We start from the raw sequence: 26,352 nt of genomic DNA, 5'->3' as shown, positions 1-26,352 counted from the left end.
TTAAAAGTTAAGTATTTTACAAGAATAACAAATAATAATAATAACATATTATCAAAATATTTCCCACTTTTTTCCAAGTGTTGTCTTACCCGTGTATTATATATGATGAACCGTTTTTACAGCTGTGATATGGCGGTGCAGTACCGTACACTTAAGAGGAAATTGAAATGATAGATTATGAAGGGCACGGTGTTTTCTCTTGCCAATCTATTGTATTTTAAGACAAGACAAACATAAAATGATAGATTATGAAGGGCACGGTGTTTTCTTTTGCCATTCTATTGTATTTTAAGACAAGACAAACGTGTATCATCACCAGTAGTTGAATAAAAAATAAAAACAAAGAATGAAAGAATGGAAGCAGAAATGTAGAAAAGGTGTCATAGGATCAAAAACTAATTTTAATATTCATATAAAGTTATTATTATTCGTTAAAGTCTTTGCCATCTTCTGTTTTAGTATACAAAATGGAAGATATTTTTCCTGTTTTATATCATTTTCTTGAATCGTCCTTGAAAATTGATCTTTGATCTATGGTCAGTTAAGCGTTCTGATTAATGTTTAAGTACCATGAATCTCTAACAAAGATCGTGCAATCCTTGTCAGTCCAGTTTTTGCTGTAGGTGTGAAGTTCTCTATGACATTGTCATTCATGATTTTAGCTGTATTCAAATTTCTGCTGAACGTTATTCTAATCAACCATGATTAAGAGTTGAAATGTCCTTGTGAGTGATTTTCTCCTGGTACTAGGTACCATGCCTATAAATGGACATTTCGTGAATGACTTTTACTCTCTAATTTTGGTAGTACTTTTATTACCCATGCGTTATTACCAGCTTAACTTGGCATCGTTTATTTTGAAAAGATTTAGTTTTTTTTCTGCAGATGTTACTGGTCCATCAAATGTCACTTCTTGGCAATCCTTTTATGAAACATCTGTAGTACTTTGGATGATACTCAACTAGATAATAGCGGTGGTAGAAGTTCAATGTGGCTATTTTGGGGGAATCTAATTACTTTTGTACGTTATTATAGATATAATTTATCTTAATTGCTCTCTAGAATAGTTTATGTTGGAAGTCTAATTACCAATTTAATGTCTAGTTACTGTATTTGCAAGTGAAAAATGATTTTAACAGCACGGACAATTTCATCAACTTTAGGTTAAAGTTATTTTAATGTGAATAGTAAATGAGTAACATTAGTCATAGTAATGAAGAGAAGTCATTCTTTCTCTTATTGTTATTAATAAATAGTGAATGTAGCATTATTGTGTATGTGTTACAAGTCTAATTTAAGTTGTATATCTAAAATCCTTATAGAATGCTTCTCTTTGAATGAACTTGAAATGCTAGCTGCTTAATATCAGATAGTTGTTTAAACATTTCTTTGTTGGGTCGTCATAGGAAAGTGCTATATCAAATATACCGAAGTACAATGTCACTGACAAAAAAAAATTTTAATGTTTAATGCCTTACCTATAAATGAAATCAATGTAATACCACCAACATTAACAATCCTATTGTCTCCTTTTCTTATGCTTCGATCGTCTAATTCCTAGAATTATTTCGAAAGCTCTCCTAAAATCGTCATTGAATAGAGTATACAAGATAGGATTTATACCAGAGTTTGCATATCCAAGCCATATTATAGCTGCTTGGATATGAACATCAAGTTCACAATTATCACAGAAGCTTCGTATTAAATACATGAAAAGAAAAGGTATCCAACAAAAGCAAAAGCATGCCATAACAATAGCCATACGCTTTGTAGCTCGCTGCTCTCTCAGTTCATATTTACTCTTTATTCCACTCATACTTTTGTTTCTTAGTTTTATTGCACGCTGCTTTAAAGAACTCCCCTTTTTATGTTTTAAAGATCTCTGTCCTTCACTATTCCGTCTGTGATTGTTATTATTTTTTGACGAATGTCTTAGAAGTAGACAGTTTAACATAGGAGAACACTTTTTACACTCACAGGAAGTACAGCATACATTTTCTCCATCATAACTGACTGTATCTCCTGAACTATCGTCCATTATAATCCCGTTATCATCGTCACCAGATTGACTCGGCTCGCTGTATTTTTTTCTCCCATTTAAAGCAGATTTTGGCTGTTTAGTTTTGGGAACAGTCAGAAGCTTCTGTTCACTTGTGCCTTTGACATCGTTGCTAACTGTCAGTAACATAGAGGAACTGTTTGTTTTTAGGTCTTTTTCATTATTCAAACTCTTCTTAGATTTCGAATCATCTGTCGTTTTCTTGACATTTCTTTTTGGAACAGGACTAATTTGTGTTGATTTGTCTTTCATTACTACTTGTGGTTGTAAATCGACTTGAGTTGTACATGTTGCTGCTGGTGGATTAATACAACTTGTCTCATTGTCATTGTCTATATTACAATGTTTCTTTTTCGTTCGTGGTTTAAGAATTCTTGTTCTTTTTTTCAGTACAATAAAAATTCTCACATATAAAAATGTCATAAGAAATATGGGGATGACAAAAGAACCCATTGCAGAATAAACTACGTACCCACCGGTTTGGAAAAGTACACATTCATATCTGTTTATACGTTGATTAAAACGGTACAAATTTTGTATCATGTCTCTCCATCCTATAAAAGGTGCAAATGATACGATGAGTGAGAAAACCCATACAAAAATGATGTAAACTAGCGCTCGAACAGGTGATCGTCTTTCAAAATACCACACTGGATATATAGTAGCCGTGTAGCGGTCAACAGCGATAGTACACAAGCCCCATATAGATGCTGTACAGTTTAAGACGTCAATGCATAACCACAATGTGCACATTGTCTCTCCAAAGACCCAAAAGCCGAGCAAGTCGTGAACGGACGATAGTGGAAGAACAGTAATAGCCAGAAGTAAATCGCTTACTGCTAGATTACCTATCAAACAGTTCGATATTGCTCGGAGATTTGGAAACTTGTAAAGAGCGCACAAAACAAGAATATTCCCAAATATTGTCCAAAGAGTTATCACAGCAAGCAATAAGGCAACCACAACTAATAATGGAAAAGATGAAAAGTTTATGGAACAAACAGGTCCAGTAAGTTTCCAGATAGTACTGTTTGAGTCACATTCATAAATGAATGATCCATTCTGAGATAAATTGAAATAAACAGTTGTATTTTCACGAACAAAACCCATTTTTGGTTCTCTGAGACGAATGTTGACCAATCATTTACTATCACCGGAAAGTTTTTTTTACAAGTCTTTGCTAGGATGACTGCATGAAGTTCCTGTAAACGGTTGGGATAATCCACTATTTATTCATTGCGAAAGGCCCTTAATGAAACATTGGTTGAATATTAACCGTTAAGTCTTAAATCCATTTTGATCCATCGTTGGTATTTATCCGATACTGTAGCGCTTGTCAATATCCTCCTTCACTGGAGCTCCTCATTGGCGATAAAATACAATATTGTAAACAAATCATATTCACATAATAAAGAAATCAAAATTAATCAACGACAAGAAGTTGTTCTCTTGTGAAGACAATCAGATAAAATCACTTTACTGAATCAGTCGATGTCTTGGGCAATGTTGATGGGTGCAATAATAGATTATTCCATTGAACCTCCATGATTCACCAATTCGCTCGGAACAATGCCATTTCAGAATTTAATTTGTTTTTCCGCCATAAGTTCTACTATTTTTCAATACACTAATAAGAAATCCTTTGAGAAAACAAATCGACTAACTAGTTGCCGTTCTCTGCTATAGCTTTCCTCTGTTTGCTTAAAATTTGATGTTTTTAATATTGGCTAAAAAACTTTCATGGTCACGTGAATGACGGATTTAATTCATGGTTTCTCGCAATACAATCTACACTCTTTATCGCGACAACCTCGTTAAACCTTTGACCTTTTAAAATAAAGAAAGTCGATTAGTCCAAGGCATCCGTCTTGACTTGATATTTAGTTCGTTGAAATCTATACTTGTAACGTTTGTCGGTTTACCAAATCAAATCTAGCCTTAAAACAAATTATATACCACAAAGAAACCTATTCTTAGAAGATTTGTTTAACGTTAGAATGAAGAACCTCTTGTCCAATGAAATTGACGATATTTCAAGTATCAATATCTTCAGTTTACTGATTTCGTTTAATCAAACGAATACCGCTTCACGCCACTAAATCATTGGAGAGCGGACAGTCTACATACAACATTTATCTAAATAAGCCTAGTCGTGATTAGCTCTGTTTGTGTTCGCTAATCCGTCTCTCTGACCAATATAATTACCAATCTACCTAAGCTTAGTTTAGTCTGTCTGTTCTAAATGCCTGCAATGTAGCCGTTTAGCAAATACTTCGCAAACGTCGGAACCTGGATGAGGGTTTATTACCCATCCTTATCGTGTAAGTGTCTAGCAACAGTCCTTCGGTTTCCCTGCCAGTTATGAGGAACAGTTTCTGCAAATAGAAAATAAACATTCATGACAACCCAGTATCAATCTTCTATTGTTTTGTCTGTGTAAGGTTGCTTGTAACATGGCTAAACCGTGGAAATGGATGGTTTCTTTCATACATTTATTGGTGGCAGGGATCTGTTCTTGAGCCTGACAAATACGAGGGCAACATGCAGTAATATTATTTTTCTATGTTTTGCGTTTCACAGTCGTTTCAGGAAGTCAGCTTTTTAAATGTTCAGGAAGTTTTTTCTAAAATAGTGAACAAGATATGCAGATGAAGTTTTATTTGTTTTTGATACAATACATCGATATCACGTCTATACGTTGTTTTCTCGAATGACATAAGAAGTGTTGTATTGATTTCAAAATAATTTTATGTATAAAATGGGTAATTTCATGCGAAAGCTACACCAAAACATTAGTGAAAAACAGGTTTTATGTGTGGCTTATAAATGAGACCACAGAGACAATTACATTTGGCTTTTTAACCCCAAATGGTAAAACGCAGAAGAGAATATAAAAAAAAAACCATACAAACGAACATACCGGCTTCAACAAAATTATGTCATCCGACGTCACTAAAAAATATCAAAGAAATAATACAAAAAAGACCAACAATTAGCATAATCTTTCAAGTCAACAGTGACGCCATTAGCTTTGTGTTAGGCTCTCATGATTAACCCAGTATTATCTTTATTTTAAATCTTAATTACTAAAAGGTTAATAGAAATTTAGTTTGTACAGCTAAAACCATGATTGAAATAATTACTGATAACATAACGACTGTTTTCGCCAAACTTAATTGCTTATACACTACGTCGTCGCCTGACCATGTCTGCACGACTGACTTTGCCAAACATAACTACCTGACTATGTCATATACCGATCATGTCTAAATGACTGACTTCACTGAAATTAATGTCATCGCTTGATCATTCCAGATGATACTTGGTAATGGCAACTAGTTAAGGGTTTTTTAATTGACATTTCTCCTTTCTTTTTTTGCGTTTAATGCATTGGTGGATAGTAGTAGCCGTAATACGAAGATTATGGGTAAGTCTTATATTTACAGCGTGACAGAAAACTTCTATTAACTAATATTGGTCTGACAGAAAATGTGTTGTTAATTACGGTTTTGCTCCATTACGTAGAGAGAAATGGTTGCTTATTGTTCACTTAGATTGTGCTTCTATTCACTCATGTTTTACTGGAGTTTTTCTCCTATATATTAATGTCAGGGATTATGTACGTGGTTAGGACTGTTTAAATAGACAGAAACCTGAACTTTTTAATACGTTCATGAAAGGTAATAACAAAATTAACCGAACTGATAGATTTAGGCAATAGTCAAAAGGATAAGTTAAAAGAGAAAGTCCATATAACAAAATGCAATATCAAGGAAAAAACCGGAAAGTTGGAAACCACCGTAATGGTACTGACTTGGTTCAACCAAGTTTTATAGAGCGCCTTACCTCCGCTTTCATTACGTTCATGTCATTAGATTTAGTCCTAATAGATGGTTAAGGTGGGCAATTGTATGTTACTTCGATTTTTTTCGGCCGTGAATCAACACTTCAAGACTTCCATATCAAGACCGAGAGCTCTACTCAAGGGCTGATATGAATTGAGAGTTGACGCAAGAGGAAATATGAAACAATGCAATGTCATAACTTTTTTTATCAGATATTTGAATCAATAAAAAGAAACTCTAAATTTACTTTTCAAGTCATATTTCAATATATTTTCTGCTTTGATAAACAAATGATGTGATTTACGTTTCTTTCTTTACCTATGACGTTACCAGTGAGGACGGGCTGATATCGATGACGTTGCCTATAGCGACGGATCAATAACCAAGTATCAGCCCGGAACTGACGTTCAACTTCCGGTGTTACTAAAGGATAAAAACGTCCCCATCACTTTCAAATATGTGAAAATATTTTTTTACGTAAAAATAAGTTATAACACTGCACTATCAGTACTGGTCTTGGTGTTGTGAAAGTCTTGTTTTTTGAAATGTTTTTTTTTTTCTGAAAATGACTTGTTACTGCAAATTAATTGCAAGAACAACGTAACGGCATGTGACATCATTCTACCGACACTATGAAAAATAAGATGAAATGTCCTTTTTATATGAAACTAATAGGTCCCTGTATGTCAATAACAGCTGTAATGGTAGTATGATATTGTCTATTAATTGTATACTGTTGTATCTGTCGAACGTTCTATCGCCATGTCACGGAACCATTTTCATATTTTCGTATCGTTCTCTTATCAGTGGAGGAAGTTCGATGCTATAATTTGTGACAATTGAATTTTAATTTCAGCTCCTTGTATCCTCCAGGATACATTCTTGCCATGTTTGATGAATGCAATATACATGTGATGGTAATAACAAAGTCATAAATTTCAGTTAATGTATGTTGTAATTGTCGATTATACAAGAAAAGTTAGCCAATAATACTTGTATACAAATGTTATCGACTTACTGTAGAGGAAAAATAATCTTTATGAATTTCGATTCATCTGAATTTGACTGTTTCAGCTGTAGTTGCAGCCGTTTTCGTGTTTTCTAGTTATGTATCATCTCTTAATATTACCTCCAATTTTATTTCAAGACCTTTTTTTATCTTGACATCAAAGGCCTATCATTAAATACATCAGATCAATTCTGTAATGATTTGGTGCAGAAAGGAGACAGTAATAGACATTTATACCTTTTCGTTGCTGAAGATAGATAAATTTCATGAAATAATGCTACCAAGATAGTTCAGTGTCTCCTTTTTGTCGTTGGTTGGTCCCCTGGTGAATTGAAAACATGATGAATTATATTTTAATAAGTATTAAAGTCACCTAATGTTGTTCCGAAAGTGTATTACTTGAAACCAGATTGTAAATGTATGGGGGAAAATAAACTCAACTTCCAATACAAGGATCAAATAGATAAATGTTTTTTAATTGTTGGGAAAGTAAGCAAGGGAACTAAGGTTCTAGCGGAAATCAAAAGAAAGTTATCCAGGGACAAAGACCAGACATGGAAAAGAGACAAACGCAACAAAGAACACAAACTAACCAAAACCATACATACAAAGCAACAAAAGCAAATAAGCAACTCGGACTTCACTAAAAACTGGGAGCATGGACAAGTTGCACCGGTAGGGTAAGCGTCCTCTGCCTTTCTAGAAACATCCGCCGAGAGATAACATTAGAATCAGAGAATTTAGATTATGATTCTTGAATGAATCTAGTAACAATTAATAATATCAGACAGTATATGCACCGAGGGGTCGGTAAGAAATGAGCAGGTTGGTTCTAGCATATACTGTAGTAACATAATATATATTGATAGAAAGCAACCAAATTTCCAGTTTCCATGATATACAATGCTGGATCAAAATTAAATAAAGAATATGTAACGATAAGAAAAAATTTTAACAATGCATCTTTTGAAACGTATGTTTTTTTATCGCTGTGTGTTTTATTTTTTTATATAGATTATTTTCCATAATAGGATAAAAGTATTTACTATTGTTTTCAAGAACACTATTATTTGGCTATCAACCACGATCAAAAGTATGTAAATTGCATATGTTACATGCATAACATTATATTGTTAGGAGGGTATTAACACTGTATTTCGTTATATTCGTTGCAAACGTGTATGGTAGAGGTAAACTTGTATGTTTGTGTTACATATAGGATACTCATGTCATATTCGTTGCATGCATAAATAATTACCCTGGCATCAAAATAACACAGTTTTAGCGTCACTATCAAGAATCTGACATATTTATGAAGTGATTCTGATTATTTCTCAATGTTAACTTGGATTAAACCTTAGAAATGAAAGGATTTTCGTGTCAGTAAGCTGAGGACGTTAAATTCACACATCAACTTAAAAATTAACTTTGAAGTGCTAGTCCTTTGATAATATTCACTGGAAGTTCGTGTTGAACAAAAAGCTTCCTTTTCCAAGTTCATTCAACTTATGACATTTGATTTAGTAATAACAATTCATATTTCATAAAGTTTATTCGTTTAAGGTAAAAGCTTTTAAGCAAAACTATTGTTCTCAAGATAGAACCAATTTCATATGTAGTCAGTCAGACAAAAAATCATTACTTTTTTAAGATAAGCACATTTTCTAATGTGTTTAAAGTTTTTTTTGTGTCAATAGTGAACAGCTAGTTACAGGTATATATGGAACACTTTTCTAAGCGCTAAAACATTAACAATGAAAGATCATGGTAACTTTCTTTTTCTCATTCTGTTGGATAATTTTTCATCATCTATACTAGTTTATTCGAAACACATATCGATGATTAGTATTATTCCTATCCTTTATTCTTAACGCACGATTCACTATCTACCATTTCAGTATCATGACTCATGGTTCACTATCAATCATTCCAGTATCAAGACTCATGATTCACTATATACCATTCCAGTATCAAGACTCATGTTTCAATATCTATCATTCAGGTATCAAGACATGATTCAATTTCTACCATTCCAGTATCAAGACTCATGTTTCAATATCTATCATTTCAGTATCAAGACTCGTGATTCACTATCTACCATTCCAGTATCAAGACTTATGATTCACTATCTATCATTCCAGTATCAAGACTCATGATTCACTATTTATCATTCCAGTATCATTACTCATGATTCACTATCTATCATTCCAGTATCAAGACTCATGATTCACTATCTACCATTCCAGTATTAAGACTCATGATTCACCATCGCTACTTCCTATTTATTAAATCATTATCCACCAGTTACCTGTCCCTTTATATGCATTAGTTTTTGCATCACTCAATCATGAATCAGCATTGATATGTTTTCCTTTTGACCATTCGTCAATCCTTACACCGCGATTCAATTTACTTCTTCTTCAGCTTTCGTCGGCTCACTGTATTTCTTATTAGCTAAATTCCTACTCAACGATTCACTCTATTTCTTCTTCACTATTTCTAAATCCCTACACCATGATTCACTCTATTTCTTCTTCACCATTAGTACGTGGGCTGAGATAACTCCCATGCACATCCATTAATCAACCAAAATATGATTTGCAGGTACCCTTATACCTCCCATTTACGAATCTTTTTTTTTTATTCTACGAACTTCTTCTTTCTACAGAACGAAGTAAACTGACATATGTATATATCATCTTATTGCTGAATGTCTCAGCTTTGCAGTGGTACCAAGAAAGTTGTGGTAACACTTAGGGTTTTGCGGTAAAATGAAAAAAAAATGTACCCCTACCCCGCCGAAAAATCGCTTTCATAAGAATCTATACTCTTATACTCAAGTATACGATATGATGGATACATCATTAACTTAATTATGAATGCCTAAAATATGAGTTCTACAATGTCAGTATGCTGTGAATGAGAATTCTGTTTAATACTGAGACCAGTTTTCAAGGGGTAGGGGTAATATTTTTTAACAGTCTTTGAAAATCCTTTCTTGAAAATTAGTTTTTTTGTGATTTATTTATGTAGGAAATTAAATTATCTATCGAATGATACCAAATTTGAGACGTTTTATTTGAGTAATAGGTTGTAGAGTCGAATTTATGTGACTTTTGACCGAAAAATTCAATATCTCATTTTTCGCATTTTTTGATAAATTCTGACTACGGAAATCGCCAAAATTCATCAAAAGAACCCCAGAAATATAAATTGTGATAATACTAAACAGAAACTACCACATAGACTGTTTTTTACGGAAGCATAAATACTCTAGAGGTTTTGACATTGAAAAATATGTCAATTTAAGCGATTTTTCGGCGGGGTAGGGTACATTTTTTTTTCATTTTATCGCAAAACTCTACGTGTTACCGCAACTTTCCTGATACCATTGTAAATTTGAGACATTGGGCTATATGGTGATACATTAATTTGTTTAGTTTGTTCACACATGATATCACAGGAAGGCTTATACTGAAAAAAAGAATCAGAGAATAGAATATTTTTTGGCGACAAATTGATTCGGTAATAGGAGGTATAAAGGTACCTAAAAATCACAATGAAGTTGATGAGTGGGGGTGCATGGTGGACCCTCCCAGCCCATGGACTACATTCCTAAATCCCTATACCATGATTCTCTGTATTTCTTGAATACCACTGGCGATTCCCTACACAACAACTCACTGCACCCGTCTTCTACAATTGTGAATCTGTTTATCCTTGTTCAGTTGATACACCATGTTTTATGATGCACTATTTCGTACACTACAGTTCTTATTAAGTTCACCGTGAAATCATGTCTAGAAGCCGTTCAATTCCGTTCGCCTGTCCGCCATTTTAAGGGTACATACTTTTTGTAATAGAAGGTATTGAAACATTATGAATTTCACTTTATATAATGTTTAGAGACACATGAAAGGTGCACATCACCATTTTTTTCAGCATCACTTATAGTAAGACCTATAATTCAATACCGTTTTTTTTCCAATGGGTGCTGAACGAGTTACTACAGGGAACATTTTATGCTTTTTCCTACAATTGTGGTATATTTTCTTGTTCTGCATCACTTTGTTTAAACGCGTTTTAAATTATTTTTTGTATCATTTAATCTGGTCAAAAACTGTCATATGTCACTTTATGAATGCTCTTTGATATTCCTGGTATTTTATGCAATGCAAGCATCTTAGTGGTCATCGTTAATTCACCATGACTAAGATGTCTGATAAAATCATGATCCTCGTATCATGGTTTGATAGCGTCCACCTCTGGTCGAATAAAATGTCAATGAAATCTGCATTATATATTAGCTGGATTTTTTCTACCTAATCCTTTAAGGGTTTTTTACACTATAATAAATTGAAGAACATGTTAAAAAATGGATTGCGAGCTGCTCGCGATGACAGATAAAAACTGATATTTAAAAAGAAATGAATGTAAGTCATGCAAATACTACGTACAAAATCAGTAACAAACTAAATCAATCAAAAGACATAAAAATAAATAAATATATAAATAAAAACATAAATAAGTAAATAAATAAATAAATAAATAAATGAATATATAAACAACTTCACGAAAACTTTTCATATATTCTGCAGAAATGTTGACAGTATTAATTACAGTCTTAATACGGCTGTGTTATCAATTGGGCTACAAACACTAGAAGTTAAAAACTTTATTTGACAATTATCCTTGCAGCTATTTTATCTACCTCCAAAAGTTATTTGTTTACCTTGATGTCCTTAATCAACCAACCTAATAATTTCTTCATTCACAGAATGTAAAATTTCATGTATTGTAATTATGAATTCCTGAGAGAAATCGTTAATTTAAGCACCAGCCATTTGATAATGGAGGGGGAGGTTTTTTTTTTAAATTTAAAAAAAATATATCCTGAACTTTAAACAGAGAATTTCTTGATTTTTTTCTTATAAATATATTTATATACAGTCGTGTATTTTGAAGATTTGCAGATCTGACCGACTACTATTTGATCAAATAGGCAATAATCATAGTAATGGTGATAGTCTTGCCATCAACAAAAATGGTTATGACCATTCAAAGCTATGGCAATACCATGATTATAAGGATTGTGACCATCATAGAAACCTTGACTTAAGAACTATTGATAATTTTTAGGGGAATCTACTCCCGAATGTAAATAAGAAAGTGTTCCCGTCATCAATGATTTAGTGTCCGATATTATTTCTTTAGAGTATTAATCCAGTACTGAGACCTGGTTCATAATCAGAGTTCTTCAGTACTGTCATATTCAATACTAGAACCATAAATCAAATGTTATCTCCTTATAATGTAATTGTTCTCATAGCATATGGACAATAGTTTCTGTGTTATATTGACATAAATCTTTCTAATTTGTTGTAAAAGGATAATGGAAGACTTCATTATTGCCAATTCTCCAAGGAAATTGTGTGAACGATTTATTTGCCAAATTTGTTATGCAAATCTCGGCAAAATGTTAGTGGCTGTGATTTTATGCTAAATCTTTAATCATTCTGGAAAAGTAAACAACTGGTGACTTATGGGAAATCGAACGTTATATATTAAAGATATATTTCACGGTATTCTGCCACGGAAAAGACTGTGGATCAACAAATTCCTCATCAACCTGCGAATAAGTCTAAACTGTTTGAAATGATTTATCAAATTACATATTTACATTTAGTTACTTCCAAATTATGTTACACTTTCTTCTCAATAATCTAGTAATACTTCATGCAGAGATCAGATTTTAATGACGCTTCAAGTGTTTCTTCGTACTTGTATAGATTTTCAGGTATCGAGATTAACATCATAGTCTGCTTCGAGAACATGGTGATATTATTCACCGGAGGATGATTTGTTATGAAAACAATTGTATGATTTTAAAGTTTCATTGTCATATAGATTCGTTCCACCATAAAATATTGATAATGAGGAGTTTTACTGTTTATTTTTCACTGTGACTTGAACTTGTGTGTAAATTTTATTTCCGCTACCAACAGTTGTTCGTGTTTACACCACAGACGGTGCATTTGGCAAAATTAATTATTTCTGTAGAAATAATAGTTATATAATCGTCAATCATAATCATTGTATAATTATAATTAAAGTAATGCTTGCACTGTAAGAAAGGGCAATATAATGCTTAGATCAGTAATAGATTTTTTTTCTGCATTGCGGTAAAAGGTATGTTGTCATGGAGACCAGTTACTGACCATTTCCGCAGTGTGGTTAAAGGTAAATTGTCAAGGAGACTGACCATTACCTTCGACATTTTACGACATTGAAAAAAAAGATAATTCCTGACTTTGCAAAACAATGTATTATTATGTTTAAACTGGAGATGTTTTTTGAAAAACTAGTTGAATCCATTGCAGTCAGTCGATAGATGTTGGTCATTTTCACGCTATTTTGAAAAAGTTCTGTTACCGTGGATTTTGTAACTTTTGTTTCCGGAGCTTTTCAGAGCGCATTTAAAGGTTTACACTTGTTGAAGACCTTTTGGAGATCTCTTAAAGAATTTACTATTTCGTACTTTGGTTTTACCCTGGTGAATTTGTTGCGTTTCGCCATATCATTTCTATTTTATGGCTGTAAATCTGACAAGATTTGGCTTCATGTTTTTTTGAAATACATACTTTATTTTCAAAAGATACAAATTGTAGAATGTTAAGATTAAAAACTGTCAACAGTAAAAATATGGTTCACGATAGAGTATGTAACGATACTATTCTGAAAAATAAAGAAAAAAAAATCATTCATTATTAATTTTTGAATTTTCTGAATAACTCTCTTTGTGTAATCGTTCCTTTAAAACGCATATTTTAATAATTGTTATTGTAACCAAAGTAAAGAAAGATATATCAACTGTCCAATTTCATTAAGCCGATATACATGAATAAGAATTCTGCAGACAAAACAGGGTGTTCATTATGTGTCAACCACGCTAAACACTTTTTTATCATTCTAGCAAAAATATTTATGAGCCAGAAAAAAACCGCTGCAAATCTGTGGGCCCATTAATTTCCCGGTCACATTTTTTTTTCAGGCTTGTAATAACTTGCAGACGTTTGACAAGTATTGAAATAATCTTCATCTCTTGTTCGTTATAATTTGTAGAAAGCAAAAATGTCGATTCCTGCGTACAAAGAACTTGTATTTAAACTTTTTGTTATCATCAAATTTGTTTTCATTTTATTTATTTCCTGTTCATATTAAAGATGACCACAAGTAAACTTTTTGCTCTGGTAATAATAAACGTAATGATAATAACAACAATAATAGTAATAATAAATTTGATATTACATAAGTTAAGTGTATATGTTTCTGTAAAAGTATTGATCCAGAAACAAGTTTCAGAATGTTTGTTACAGATTATGAAGATTTGCTGATTATCTTTATTTTATGGTCTTAAAACGTACGCATGCAAGAAAAAAGTGAATATCATAGATTTCTATTAATTATTCCAAAAAACCATTCATTTAGAAAGCGTTATCGGTAATTCTGACAAACTTCCAACGGAATGCGTGATCTGCTAGACCTAGTAGTGATTAAAGATCGATAGCCGTATGATGTTGTCTAACGAACCACGATGCATACATTTTCTGTAAAATTGACCAGTGTTGTTAAATGTTAACGTGGTACTTTCAATCTCCAGATTAATGTTAAGAATGTCAACAGAATTAGATGAACCTGATTTAACGTAGATCATTTCTCTATTAGGGGAATTGGTCTTTTAAGTGAAACCAATATTTTCAATTTATATACAACCTAGGTATACTTGGTTTTTCTTAACATTTTGCAATCAAAGCGATTCTATGACCGATCTTTTGACTTACAGAATACCATAAAACTGGTTGCATTTAATTTTAAGAAAAAAAAAAAGAATCGTGGCGGTATTTTCATGCACGTTTTTAAAGCGAATTTTCTATGAACTTTTTACAAAATGTAAATACAATTAATAAGAAAGTGGTTGTATCTTTATGGCTTGCTTCAGATAAGTGGAGCAGTAACTGTATTAACATTTTTGTATTACAAGTCAAAATCCGGCTCATTTTTTATACTGTTTACACATAGTTCAAAGTCTATATGACGAAAACAACAGAAATACAAATACAAATTTGAGGAATGTTTTTTTGTCGCCAAAAAACATTAATCAGTCTGTGTCCTCTCGGAGTTGACACGATGGTATTGACCTAATGTATAAGACATTTACAAACATTACTGATATTGGTATTTTGAGCTGTTACTGTTGTTTTACCCATTCGATTTGAAAGAAAATGTCTGATTGAAGTAATCTATGCTTAAAACGTTACTGAAATGATATCAAGTTCGTTCAGCAAATAAAGATTAAAACAGAATATTCCAGGAAAGAAACTTGATCCACAATCGTAATGCATGCTATTGTTATAATAAAGTGAAACCTCTCGACTGTAAATATAACAGGCTTCTTCGGAATGCAATTAAGGCAATGCACTGAATTTATTGAATTACTACAGAAAGAGCCGTCTCAAAACGACAACTGATGTGAGAATTAACTCTACTGTATTATATATGCTTTGTAACACCTTTAGCATAAGATTCTGAAGTGAAGTACTTAAACATTCTATAAATGTTTGAAGAGTATGTCGTTTAAAAGCCATTTCATTCCAAAAAAACGAGACTTGACACTTTATTTGTGGATGTTTGGATGTTGACATTTCTCATTTAATGCTTTTTGTATCATGGATGAGATCATCTGAGTAATACGTCAAATGGTCGAGGATTCAAATTGCTTTTGATTTTATAAGATACCGTTGTACCTCTTGGTACTTTGTTTTCTGCAGTTTACCCTCAATTTAGGAGATTTATTCAAGTTTTTGAGAAAAATTTAATATTGTTCCGCTAATCTAGTTTCTGCTCTTGGTTCTTGAAATTTAATCACGTATTTTTACATGATGAATTGTTTTAATTTAATCTTAAATGATAACTTAGTCCGATCAGTGTAATAAATCAGGTTGCTTTTCTGATTAAAGATGTTGTAGATGTCAAAAATTAACTGGTGGTGCAGCGAAATATACAGGAGTCATTAATGGCCCAGTGATCTATTAGACGGGATAGTTTAGGCCCTTAGTAAGAATCATGTCTTATCGAGCAAGTGTCTCCGACTTAGACACATTATTGTTGTATTCTTGATTTATAATCTTATATTTTACCAAATATCTCCATAAATATGAACTATTTAGGATACAGATATTATTCTTTATGACTTCTGTTCTGCACGGTAACTTCGAAATGGGCGGGTTGATTTAATGATGCTCTTATTGTTTTACTTCAGAACCTTAGATAGAAGGAATTCCAATTTTCGGAGTCTGATATAACCAACCATTTATCATTGAGGTAGAAATAATTAAAGATAGCATCGAATGAGAATTGTCTTCGCCTACAGAGTTTGTCTGAATTTCTAGGTTAATTTAACCATTTTTATCTTTGAGCGTGAGTATAATGCTCAATACATACTTTGTATCTCTACATATACATGTACTTTACTTAATATAAATAAAATACATACATGTATATAAATTTTCGTTTAATGATTATGCATATTTAACGCTTAATTTTTATATTACAGAAGCTTATTATGTAAATAGAAATTGTAATGTATATGGCCAAGTTTTTTTATTCGTCGATATGTTTTGTTTGGAGAACTAAACCTGTTTGAACAATTACTTTGGGTTTTTTGTGATACTCATATAGAATAAAAATTTATCACCGTACCAAACGTGACGTCTATGCTTTTGCATGTCTGGGTCAAGAAATTTACTTTTCACGAGCGGGTTGGTTCATGAATTATTTTGTATAATTTGTTTTTCATATATTTGTCTAACCTTTAAGTGAGTTGAACTGAACTCGACACTTTAACCTGCATTTAATTAAAAGCAAAAAATAAAAACACCTATGAAAATAGCTAGCTTGCTGGAAACTGTTGCAAAAGTGTAGATTACTCTATGCTTTGCCATATTTATTTTAAGTCAACTCGACATTTCAATACCATTTCGTCAATTAATAAAACTTTTTGTTTATTGATATTATTTCAAAGCTGTTTTTAACACATAACACATTACTAGCAGTCGATTTAGGTGTGAAATGCAACGATTGATACTTCAGCTTAATGCCGTTTCCGCTCACAAGAACCGGGTAAAGGTAGTAATTGTATATTTCAGGATCATTTGGATAGGAGAAATGTGACGAATATTTTTAGTGGCAATATAACAATTTACTTCTTTGGAAGATGAACAAAATATATCAAATATTACTTGTAATATACATATTGTTTATGATGTAAATAGACCCAATTTGAATTCTTAGCGCCATTCTAGATACAGGACGCAGTTCAATCGTGGCAAAACACCATAATTCATTTAATTTTAGATAAGCTATGGATGCTCCCTTACAGGCAAGCAATTTATAAGAGCTTATCAGTGAATTCAGGATGCCATATTAGACAATAAAGAAGAACATTAATATGGTTCTGTGTGGCAGATCAATTCCAAGTTTTGATGGCAAGACCCGTGATCAATGCTCCTGAGTTGTATGCATGATCAGGAATCTCGTTTACCATGAAATATATATTCGATTCAACAATTAATACATCAAGTTTATATCGACAAAGCTCCTGTATATCGGGTAGTGCTTTATTTCCTTCCGTTTAGTTTTGACATGGTAGCTTTTTCTTTCATATCGTTCACAAGAGAAGATAACTCACATTAAGATGATGACAATGAATAATGGCAATGGTAAAGGAATGCATTTAAGTTTATTTCAATTATTTTTGTTCAGATAAAAATCGAACTACTGAAATGAATTTCAATTATGCAAATATTATTGACAACCGGGAATATAATCGTAAAATTTGTGAATAAATCGCTGGTAAATGCATTATTACCAATTCCAATTAAATAAAAGCACTTCTACCTTCTACCAGAACGTTTGCATGCGTAAAGCTGTTCGGAATGCCAACTGTCCTATTTTACTTTATTTTTCAATTCAACTAATTTTCGGGAAAAAATCCGACAAATTTACATTTGTTCTACATTCTTTTTAGATGCAGCGTAAAATACGTGTTTAAAAGTTTCTGAATAATTATTATCATTTATTTATCTCATTTTGCATTTATTTTGCGGAAGTAACAACGAAAAACAAACAAGCTAAACATTGTCATATAAAATATTTATGTTCATCTTCAAAATAGTTTTTGATGTATAACTCTAAGATTTTAGATAAGAACGAGCATTATACAAGCACATGTTTTCTTAAAAATATAGGTTATATGTGACAACTGGGGAAAAACCTGCGAAAATACATGATATAAAAACTTTTTAAAGAAATATTTGTAATATCGAAGGTACAAAATTTGTTGACAAAACAACGCCGGGAACACCGACAAGTACAACCTCGGGAACACCTAACAAGTACAACAGGGGAAATACATGTTGGGAACATCAACATGTACAACAGAGTAAAACAGCATCGTGGAACAAAACAGAATTTCTCTCTATTTGAAAAGACCGTTATTTGATCTCTGCATCATTGGATTTGCTCGTAATTTTATTGTAGAATGTTAGAAAAATGAGGCTTTGACAGAGTTATCTGCCCTTTAAATGTTCATTTACAGTGTATTTCATGGTAATTATATATCAACGCACCAACATGATATGGGAAATCTTGTTTTTTGCCTCGATTTTAATCATGCAAAAGGTAAAATCATGCTATCAAAGTGATGGTTTTTTTCATACCATGTTTCACCCACTGCCTGATTCTTACAGAGACTGACAGAAAAAACACGAACCCAATCAAAAAATAGGAGTGACCTCCGGGGCCAATACAGAGAGAGCAATTTCTGCTTTTTGTAAGAGTGTGTTTATTCGTTGAAGGTCGAGTTTGGTGAGAGAGGAAAAATATCAATGACAAATTGAAGTTGTTTGTCATAGATGTTCTACATCGGCCAATCAGATCAGATAATGGTTACGACCACAGAAATTTAAAAAAAATAATGACTTTTAACAATGGGAGTCTTAAAAGATCTAAGTGGAATAATGACAACTTGTATCTTTGCCTACTCAGCAGAACGCGTGTAAGTCCTTTTAATGGAAAGGAAAGGTATTTAAAACCGAGTGCAAATCGTTTATGACTCCATTGCGACTTAAAAACAAAATGGATTTGAATTGCATTCTTTGAAATCCAAACAACACACAGAATTATTTAACTAACACGTTCGTTAAATATTTGACATACTTGCTTCGATGATTCAATTGGTATTATCCAGAATACATCAGTATTTGTTATTGGATAGACATTATGCATGAAGAAAAATATGCTTTGTACAACACTTTTATTCATATGTTTTACGACTGGATCCACCAACCATTGTTTATGTGTTTAAAATATCCAAATATACTGTTATTTTATAAAATGGGGCATATTAACATATATGTACTTAGACACGTGAAAAAAGTAATATAGTGGAACATACGTATCCGCCTAAAAATTTTGCTTCTCATTACCATAAAACTAAATAAATACCAAGCTCCATTGTTTAACTTTCTTTTATCATAAGATGTGCATTTACACCCACTAAACTTGAAGTCATGTATCACATTGTCAAGTAGAAAGTGTCATTTGATATTATCGTTGACTGTTAGATCTGATTGTCCTTTATAAATATCGAGGGCGGATTTTTATTAAATTGTCCATTTAAGCCAGTTTTATTATATATTAAGCATTCGTTGTAAAATTAAATTTCCCTTAGTTAAAGCTGTATTTTGGAATAAGGTTAACTCATTTTAAAAGTAAATGATGTATCTCCAAAGTGTATCCAAACGAAATTGCGTAATAAATTACTGGTGTGGAGCCCAGGGACGCTCGCTTCAGTGACCTAGGCTTAGTGTTCCTTCATAATCTTCAATTTTATAGAAATTGTGGGATGCATATTTATACTGTAATATTCTGAAGAGTTTTCTCTAAATAACTGTACTAAAAGCGGTGAGTTCAGTTAACTTCGCTATTTCATATGTTTAAAAAAACAAACAAACAAACAAAAACAAACCAAACAAAAATAAACCAAACAAAAACAAACAAACAAACAAACAAACAAACCAAACAAACAAGGAAAAAAAAAACCAATGTTTTCACTCTTGGGCGCTGTAGTCCCAAACCATCACATGTTACACTTGGGCGCTGTAGTCCCAAACCATCACATGTTACACTTGGGCGCTGTAGTCCCAAACCATCACATGTTACACTTGGGCGCTGTAGTCCCAAACCATCACACGCTACACTTTGTTGCCATTGTCTTGAAGTCGCTTACGGTTCGGTAATTGATAGATTGAAGAAATCAGATGTTTGCTAAAATTAACAATAATTAAAATTGATAACATGAGTACTTGAAGACGTTGAGGTGCATTTCTTGCATTTCATACACTGAAAGAGATAATCAATTGCTAATTTAAAGCGAAAACTCAAATATAGTAACTCGTGCTGAGATCTCTATTAGCATGCACTCGTGGTCATAATTTTGTTATTCACTCTTTCAAATGAGTGAATAACCAAAATACGATCACGAGTGCCGAAGAACGCCTATATTTAACGAGTGTACGGAACTTGTTCCACACACGAGATAAATCTTAATGCATTCTGGGCACGAGTGATCGTATTTTGGTTATTCTTGATTCCCAAATGATAACCCTATTTATGAGGTAGATGTTCTTCATTATTCGTTTGTACTTACAACATAGATTGTAAATTTAGTGAACGGCGGATTGATATTCGTGTTGTGACGTTTTGGCGGGAGAAAGTGCGAGAGTGAAATTACCGAATTTAGTTCACAGTGTGAATTATCAATTTTGTTTAACACCTGGAACCTTCGGTAAATCACTGCTTTATAAATCATAAATGTACCGCCAAAGATTAAGAATGAGATTGGAAGTTGATTCAATTAGAAACAATGAATTTTACAAAACACTATTTGGAGGGAACTTATTAAACATATTTTTTTAGTGAGAGCTAATACCATTTAGTTTGCATGTATTAGTTAATTAATCCTATAAATATATTTTTGAAGCATTGTTTCTTTTTAAACATTGTTAAACAAATTTCTTTTTTATTACGAAATTTAAATATACCAGAAGTTTTTTTAATCATCTGCTATTATTTTTATCATTTACAGTTAATCAGCTCTCAGATTTCTGTCGTTTATTATTTGTGAATTTGTTTAATGTTTGGTTTCTAGTAGGTAAGTTAAAAGCTGGTCATATAGTTTCAACAGTTCCTTTCTGGAGTCTTTTTGCATCACTATAGATATCTAGGATTTTCAGTAATTCTACTAAGATAATGATGGAGTTTTGCCGTCCCAACTGACACTTGACATCTTAACTATGACAGTGGCTAGCCATGACCTGTCTTTGAAAATTTGATTTAAAGACTGATGACAGAGATTATTTTACAATTGGATTTTGGTTCCTCGTGACGCCTGTCAATATTAAAATGTCAAAGATTTAGTCTTTCTTGTACATTTATGACAAGAATATACCGTTGTCGTCTCCAATCCAATCATTTCCCTTAAGATAACAGCTATTTACTCTACACATTCTGAGCATGGCATAACCATATAACTGTCACGTTTATTTCCTGGAATGGCTCTCAGTGGACACAGAAGAACAAATAGACAAGACGGACAAAAATGAACATGACTTCAGTACATTTGATTTAAACCACCAAGAGATCGTTTCAAAAGTAACATACACCAGCGAGATAATTCTTGGTGATATCAAGCGTTTGACTTACTTAAGCACGAGTTAATTTTTTTTTCTGAAATGTTCCTAAGTCTATAAAACGAAACCAATAAATGCATAATGAAAGTTAAAAGCCAGCTGTTTTAATGAAATTTATTGTAATTGAGAGTTCTCTTTATTACAATGTTTATACCCTTGTCCCACCAAAAGAAAATGAAACTTCAACATTTATTCATTATCTCAAATATCATTTATGCCGTACATTATATTTATAGTTACCCTTTTTGTTTGATGTTATAAGTTAAGTAATTGTAAATGCGTTTCAAGGACACTAAACATTGTTAGTATAAACATGTTTTTGTGAGGTATTAAAGTGTATTTTAGTCATGTTTTGTCATGAAAAATTTATTGGTACAGTTTTATTATCTATTAAGATATTTTTCATAACAGTTGAACGAAGAGGTAATAACCTTTGTGTTCCCAGTGTCTTCCCTGCTAGATAGATATGTTAAAGTAAAAAAAATTAAATTACTGTCGTGTATGTGACGTGCTTTCTTAGTAGAGCGAGAGCTTGTAAGTCAGGAGTATGTTCAGCTTTTTTGATATGATTGACGTTGAGGTATTAATATTTCTATTACACAGATGAGACAAACTTTTACGCCTTACGAAATTGACAACTTATCGAATTGTTACCGGGTTTTACTTATTTGTAACAGATGCGCTGGAGGAACAGGACGTTTGCAACATTTCAAAGTACCTGATGTGACTGCCAAATTAAAAAAAAATAATATTGCAAGTGCATTATTTTAGTGCATGGTGTCTTGTTTTCTTATTTTCAACTGTTTTACATAAATTTTATTTTATTCTGTAGATCTTTTCAGTCTACTGTTTTCTTGTTTTTGCCATGCCTTTGACTTTAGAAGTCTCTGTATTGATATTCTGTTTTGATATTTTGGTAGTTTTTGTCAATATGTCTATATTCAATGTTTGTGGAAAGAAGGGCAAGAAAAAAATATTATGCAATTTCTGTTGTGGTCAGTAGTTGTGTTTTCATTAATAAAATCTTTATTGGTTTAAAACGAAAAACAAATACCCCCCCCCGAAAAAAAACTTCAGAATTGAACTAAGGACTATAATCTTCCATATTTTGCAATTTATATACAGCTTCATGTAGATACACAGACAGATATATAATAAACAGCAGTCATAGAATATTGTCAAGTACTAAAAGTATAATTGATACAAAAACCAAAACATTTTTAAAGAAAGTCACGTTTAATGAGAAAAAGACGACTTTAGATATTAAAAAAAAATGAAAGCTTACTTCAGAAGAAATATTAATTCAAAAGCAAATCCCACCAAGACGAAGTAAACAACAATGAATATATTATTTTGAGTAAATATGCTACATTAAGTTTGATATTCTCATGATGACAATATAAATATTTATTTCTGTCTTTTGTTGTATTTCATTTTGGATCTAATTTCCTGTAACAGATTTGCTTTCAATCACAGTAAAATTATGTGAAAAGCAAATCAGGGCTAAATCAGTTCACATTGATTAACAGAAATGTCACATCTTGAAAGTGATTTTTAAAGTATTCGAATTTCATTTACTTCATTTGTTACGTATGACATTTTGGCAGAAGAACAATCTTAGGTAATCATTGATTCTGTTATGTCAGTTCATCGAACGAACTCGGGTTATGACGTCAGAATTACTGGACTAACAGAAAAAAATACTTCTAGACTATGTTAATAGAATTTCACAAATACAGTTCCTGTTCAGTGCTTCGTGGATTAGACTCACGATATCATTTGTTGACATCTCGGCAGTACCATATCAGTTGTTATAGATAACTTTGCAACTTTGAGCAAATCCATAAAGATAAAACAAATCGAGATGCATGAGAGAATAAATGAAATCGTAAAATTGCTTTGAACAATCTCCATGCACAGTGACGTAAGAAGAATCTGATGATAAATTCTACTGTATTTTTCAGCACAAATGCTAGAACTTATAAAGTTTCAACCAGTTACTTTTCTCATATAACAGCGAAAAGTAGAATTGTAAAGCGTTATACCGTCACTATTTATATTATTTCTTTACCATAAAGGTAAGATTTTTGCTTAAAATATAACACATTTAACGAGCTTAGGTAAAAGAAGAAGGAATACCGAATTGTCAAACGTGAGGAAATCCGGCAAACTATGTATCAAACGTGATGAAATCCGGAAACTGGTCTTTCAAACGTGAGAAAATCCGGTAAAACGCTGAATCAACCGTGAGGAAATCCGGCAAATTGATTTGTCAGACGCGAGGAAATCTGCCAGACTGATGTATCAAACGTGAGGAAATATGGGTTTGATGAAATTTGGCAACCGATGTGTCAAACGTGTGGAAATTTGGAAAACTGATGTGTCAAACGTAAAGAAATTTGGCAAATCGATCTGTCAAACGTGAAGTAATTCGGCAAATCAATGTGTCAAAAATAAGGAAAATCGGCAAACTTGTGTGTCAACTGTGGGAAAAACTTGGTTTGAGGAAATCAGACACACCGATGTGTCAAACGTGTGGAAATCCGGCAAACTGGACGTTTGGAATGCGATATCTGGCGAGGACAAAACGAAAATGGAGAAATAAAAAGACAAGACACGAAGTTAGACACAACTCAAAAGGACATAAAAGTATTCACGAAAGCGAGGATCACAATCTCACTATAAACCTGGTGAAATCAGATGCTTCAGAAAGGTGTAAATCACTGTCTGGGAAAGAAGAACATCTCTTACAAATGGAAGTCTTTTGACATGGTTGAAACCGACACCACTCCATTTTCGGTCAATCAAGTTGTGACTGCGATTACAATATTTTCAAGATTAGGGATAGATGAAATTACCAAATCGAGAATTATTATACTCGGCGTCACATAAATAACATACTGTTAAAATTTGAATAAAAATATTTTCTACGACTTTATTGACACCTACCGTCGTTTAAATTGTCTTAAATGACTTGCTCGTTCGTTTAGCCAAACGGCTTCTCCCTAAACAAGTCGCTTATTAGCTTAAATCATGCGTAACAAATCCTTACGGGAAAATCCCATACTAATATCCGCCATGTTGGTTTCTACGGGACGATTTGTTTACGAACGAAGTTCGTAAGTTCCCGTCGAACTCCGGTGACAATTTTCTGCTTGATCAACTTCTCGGTATTGTACATTGTTCGCGTAAAATAAATCCGAGATATCCGAAATAACGCCGAAATGCATTCTGGGTTCTTCGGTTTTTGGACAAACCATTTAAACGTAAACAACATCTCCTAGCAACCCGATCACTGTAAACATGGCCGACTTTTTTACAATGTAAATATTGGCACCGAGAATTAAAATCCGACCGGAATTTAAAGATTCAATATTTAGGGAGAAGCCGTTTGGCTAAACGAATGAGCAAGTCATTTAAGACAATTTAAACGACGGTAGGTGTCAATAAAGTCGTAGAAAATATTTTTATTCAAATTTTAACAGTATGTTATTTATGTGACGCCAAGTATTAGTAATATACATCATAGCGGAAGCTGAAATAATAGAACAACTGGTGTTTCTTTTGCAGGAATAACATGTGATCAAGTTTTCTCATATGCTTATAGATAATTGGCACGTAGGGATGTACAATAAATGCCAATTGAGATGCCTATGTGTATATATATAAACACATTTTCACAGATTAAACGCTAAATTGTATATTGAAATGTCAATATATATTTTTTTAATATGGTATCCCTCTGCTTATAATAGGGCACTATAAAAAGCAGCAATGAATTAAAATTGTCAGTCTTTCATTTAGCTATGGAATCAGAATAGTAATGATAGTAGAAAATGTTTATGCTTTTACATAGAGAAAGCAACCTCATTTCCTCATTATATATTTTTGCCGGAAATGACTTTTGTGCAGAATAAATCATGTTACTGAAAGGAAAAAAATCAAAGTATCAGTCGAATTATTTGACCGATGAGGGATGAAAAAATATAGAGCAGGATTGTATTAATGCATTTAACGACTTGTTTTCTCTCTGTGTCCTTTTTGTTAGAGCAACACTTTCTTCATTTAGAAGAATCATTTAGAATTAGAAGACAGCAACGCAATTGTAATGTCATGGTTGTCACACCATGCTGTTTGTAAATGAGATAGATTAGTAGAATCTTCAGGTACAACAATTTTTAAAACAGAAAAGTGAAGAACCAGAGCCGATGCAAGAAAAAACAAACAAACAAACAAACAAAATCAGATTAGAGCATCACTGAAGACAAAAAAAGGAACATAAAGTAATGTACTCAAATGTACTTACCTTCCGATTCTATACAAGTCCTAAGTTGTAAAGATAGCTTAAATATATATTCAGCGAGTAAAATGTCCTTCTCAATGATATTGCCTGGTAACAATGCTCTTTACTCATCGATGTAAACTTTTATTGTTGCCGATAGAACTGAAGAGCAATACTCTGTACTCAGAGAGTAATCTGTCTATGTTACTGTTGATTTGCAGAAATTGAAAATAATTTACTAACTGCAGATAGGTGCTGAAGTGTTTGCTAAGTGGAAACCAACAAGATTACCTAAAAGATCAATACGATTTTCTATAAATTTAGAAATCTACACCCATTTACTCAGA

The 26,352-nt window shown here is 32.5% G+C and overlaps 2 protein-coding genes across 3 annotated transcripts in view; one reads left to right on the top strand and one right to left on the bottom strand.

Moving 5' to 3' along the window:
• Positions 1–26,352, top strand: part of LOC148622713 (phosphatidylinositide 4-phosphatase SAC2-like) — a 170,699-nt gene that overhangs the window by 65,261 nt on the left and 79,086 nt on the right. The gene's annotated exons all lie outside the window — the stretch shown is intronic.
• LOC148622715 (octopamine receptor 2-like) lies at positions 1,458–26,258 on the bottom strand. The gene is made up of 2 exons (XM_088572781.1): positions 26,030–26,258; positions 1,458–4,434 (listed from the first exon to the last, which is right to left on the bottom strand). The coding sequence occupies exon 2, from the start codon at positions 3,167–3,169 to the stop codon at positions 1,520–1,522; it is 1,650 nt and encodes a 549-aa protein (XP_088428907.1). The 5' UTR covers positions 3,170–4,434; positions 26,030–26,258; the 3' UTR covers positions 1,458–1,519.

This window comes from Perna viridis, chromosome 3 (assembly GCF_037379345.1).
Source record: "Perna viridis isolate PV_CMFRI_1.1 ecotype Kerala chromosome 3, ASM3737934v1, whole genome shotgun sequence".
NCBI classification, from domain to species: Eukaryota; Metazoa; Mollusca; class Bivalvia; order Mytilida; family Mytilidae; genus Perna; species Perna viridis.
This window is presented reverse-complemented; position numbering and strand designations above follow the sequence as displayed.

Bases quoted from the DNA above. Each gene is read 5' to 3' on its own strand.
- LOC148622715 (XM_088572781.1), bottom strand. From the start codon at position 3,169: ATGGGTTTTGTTCGTGAAAATACAACTGTTTATTTCAATTTATCTCAG.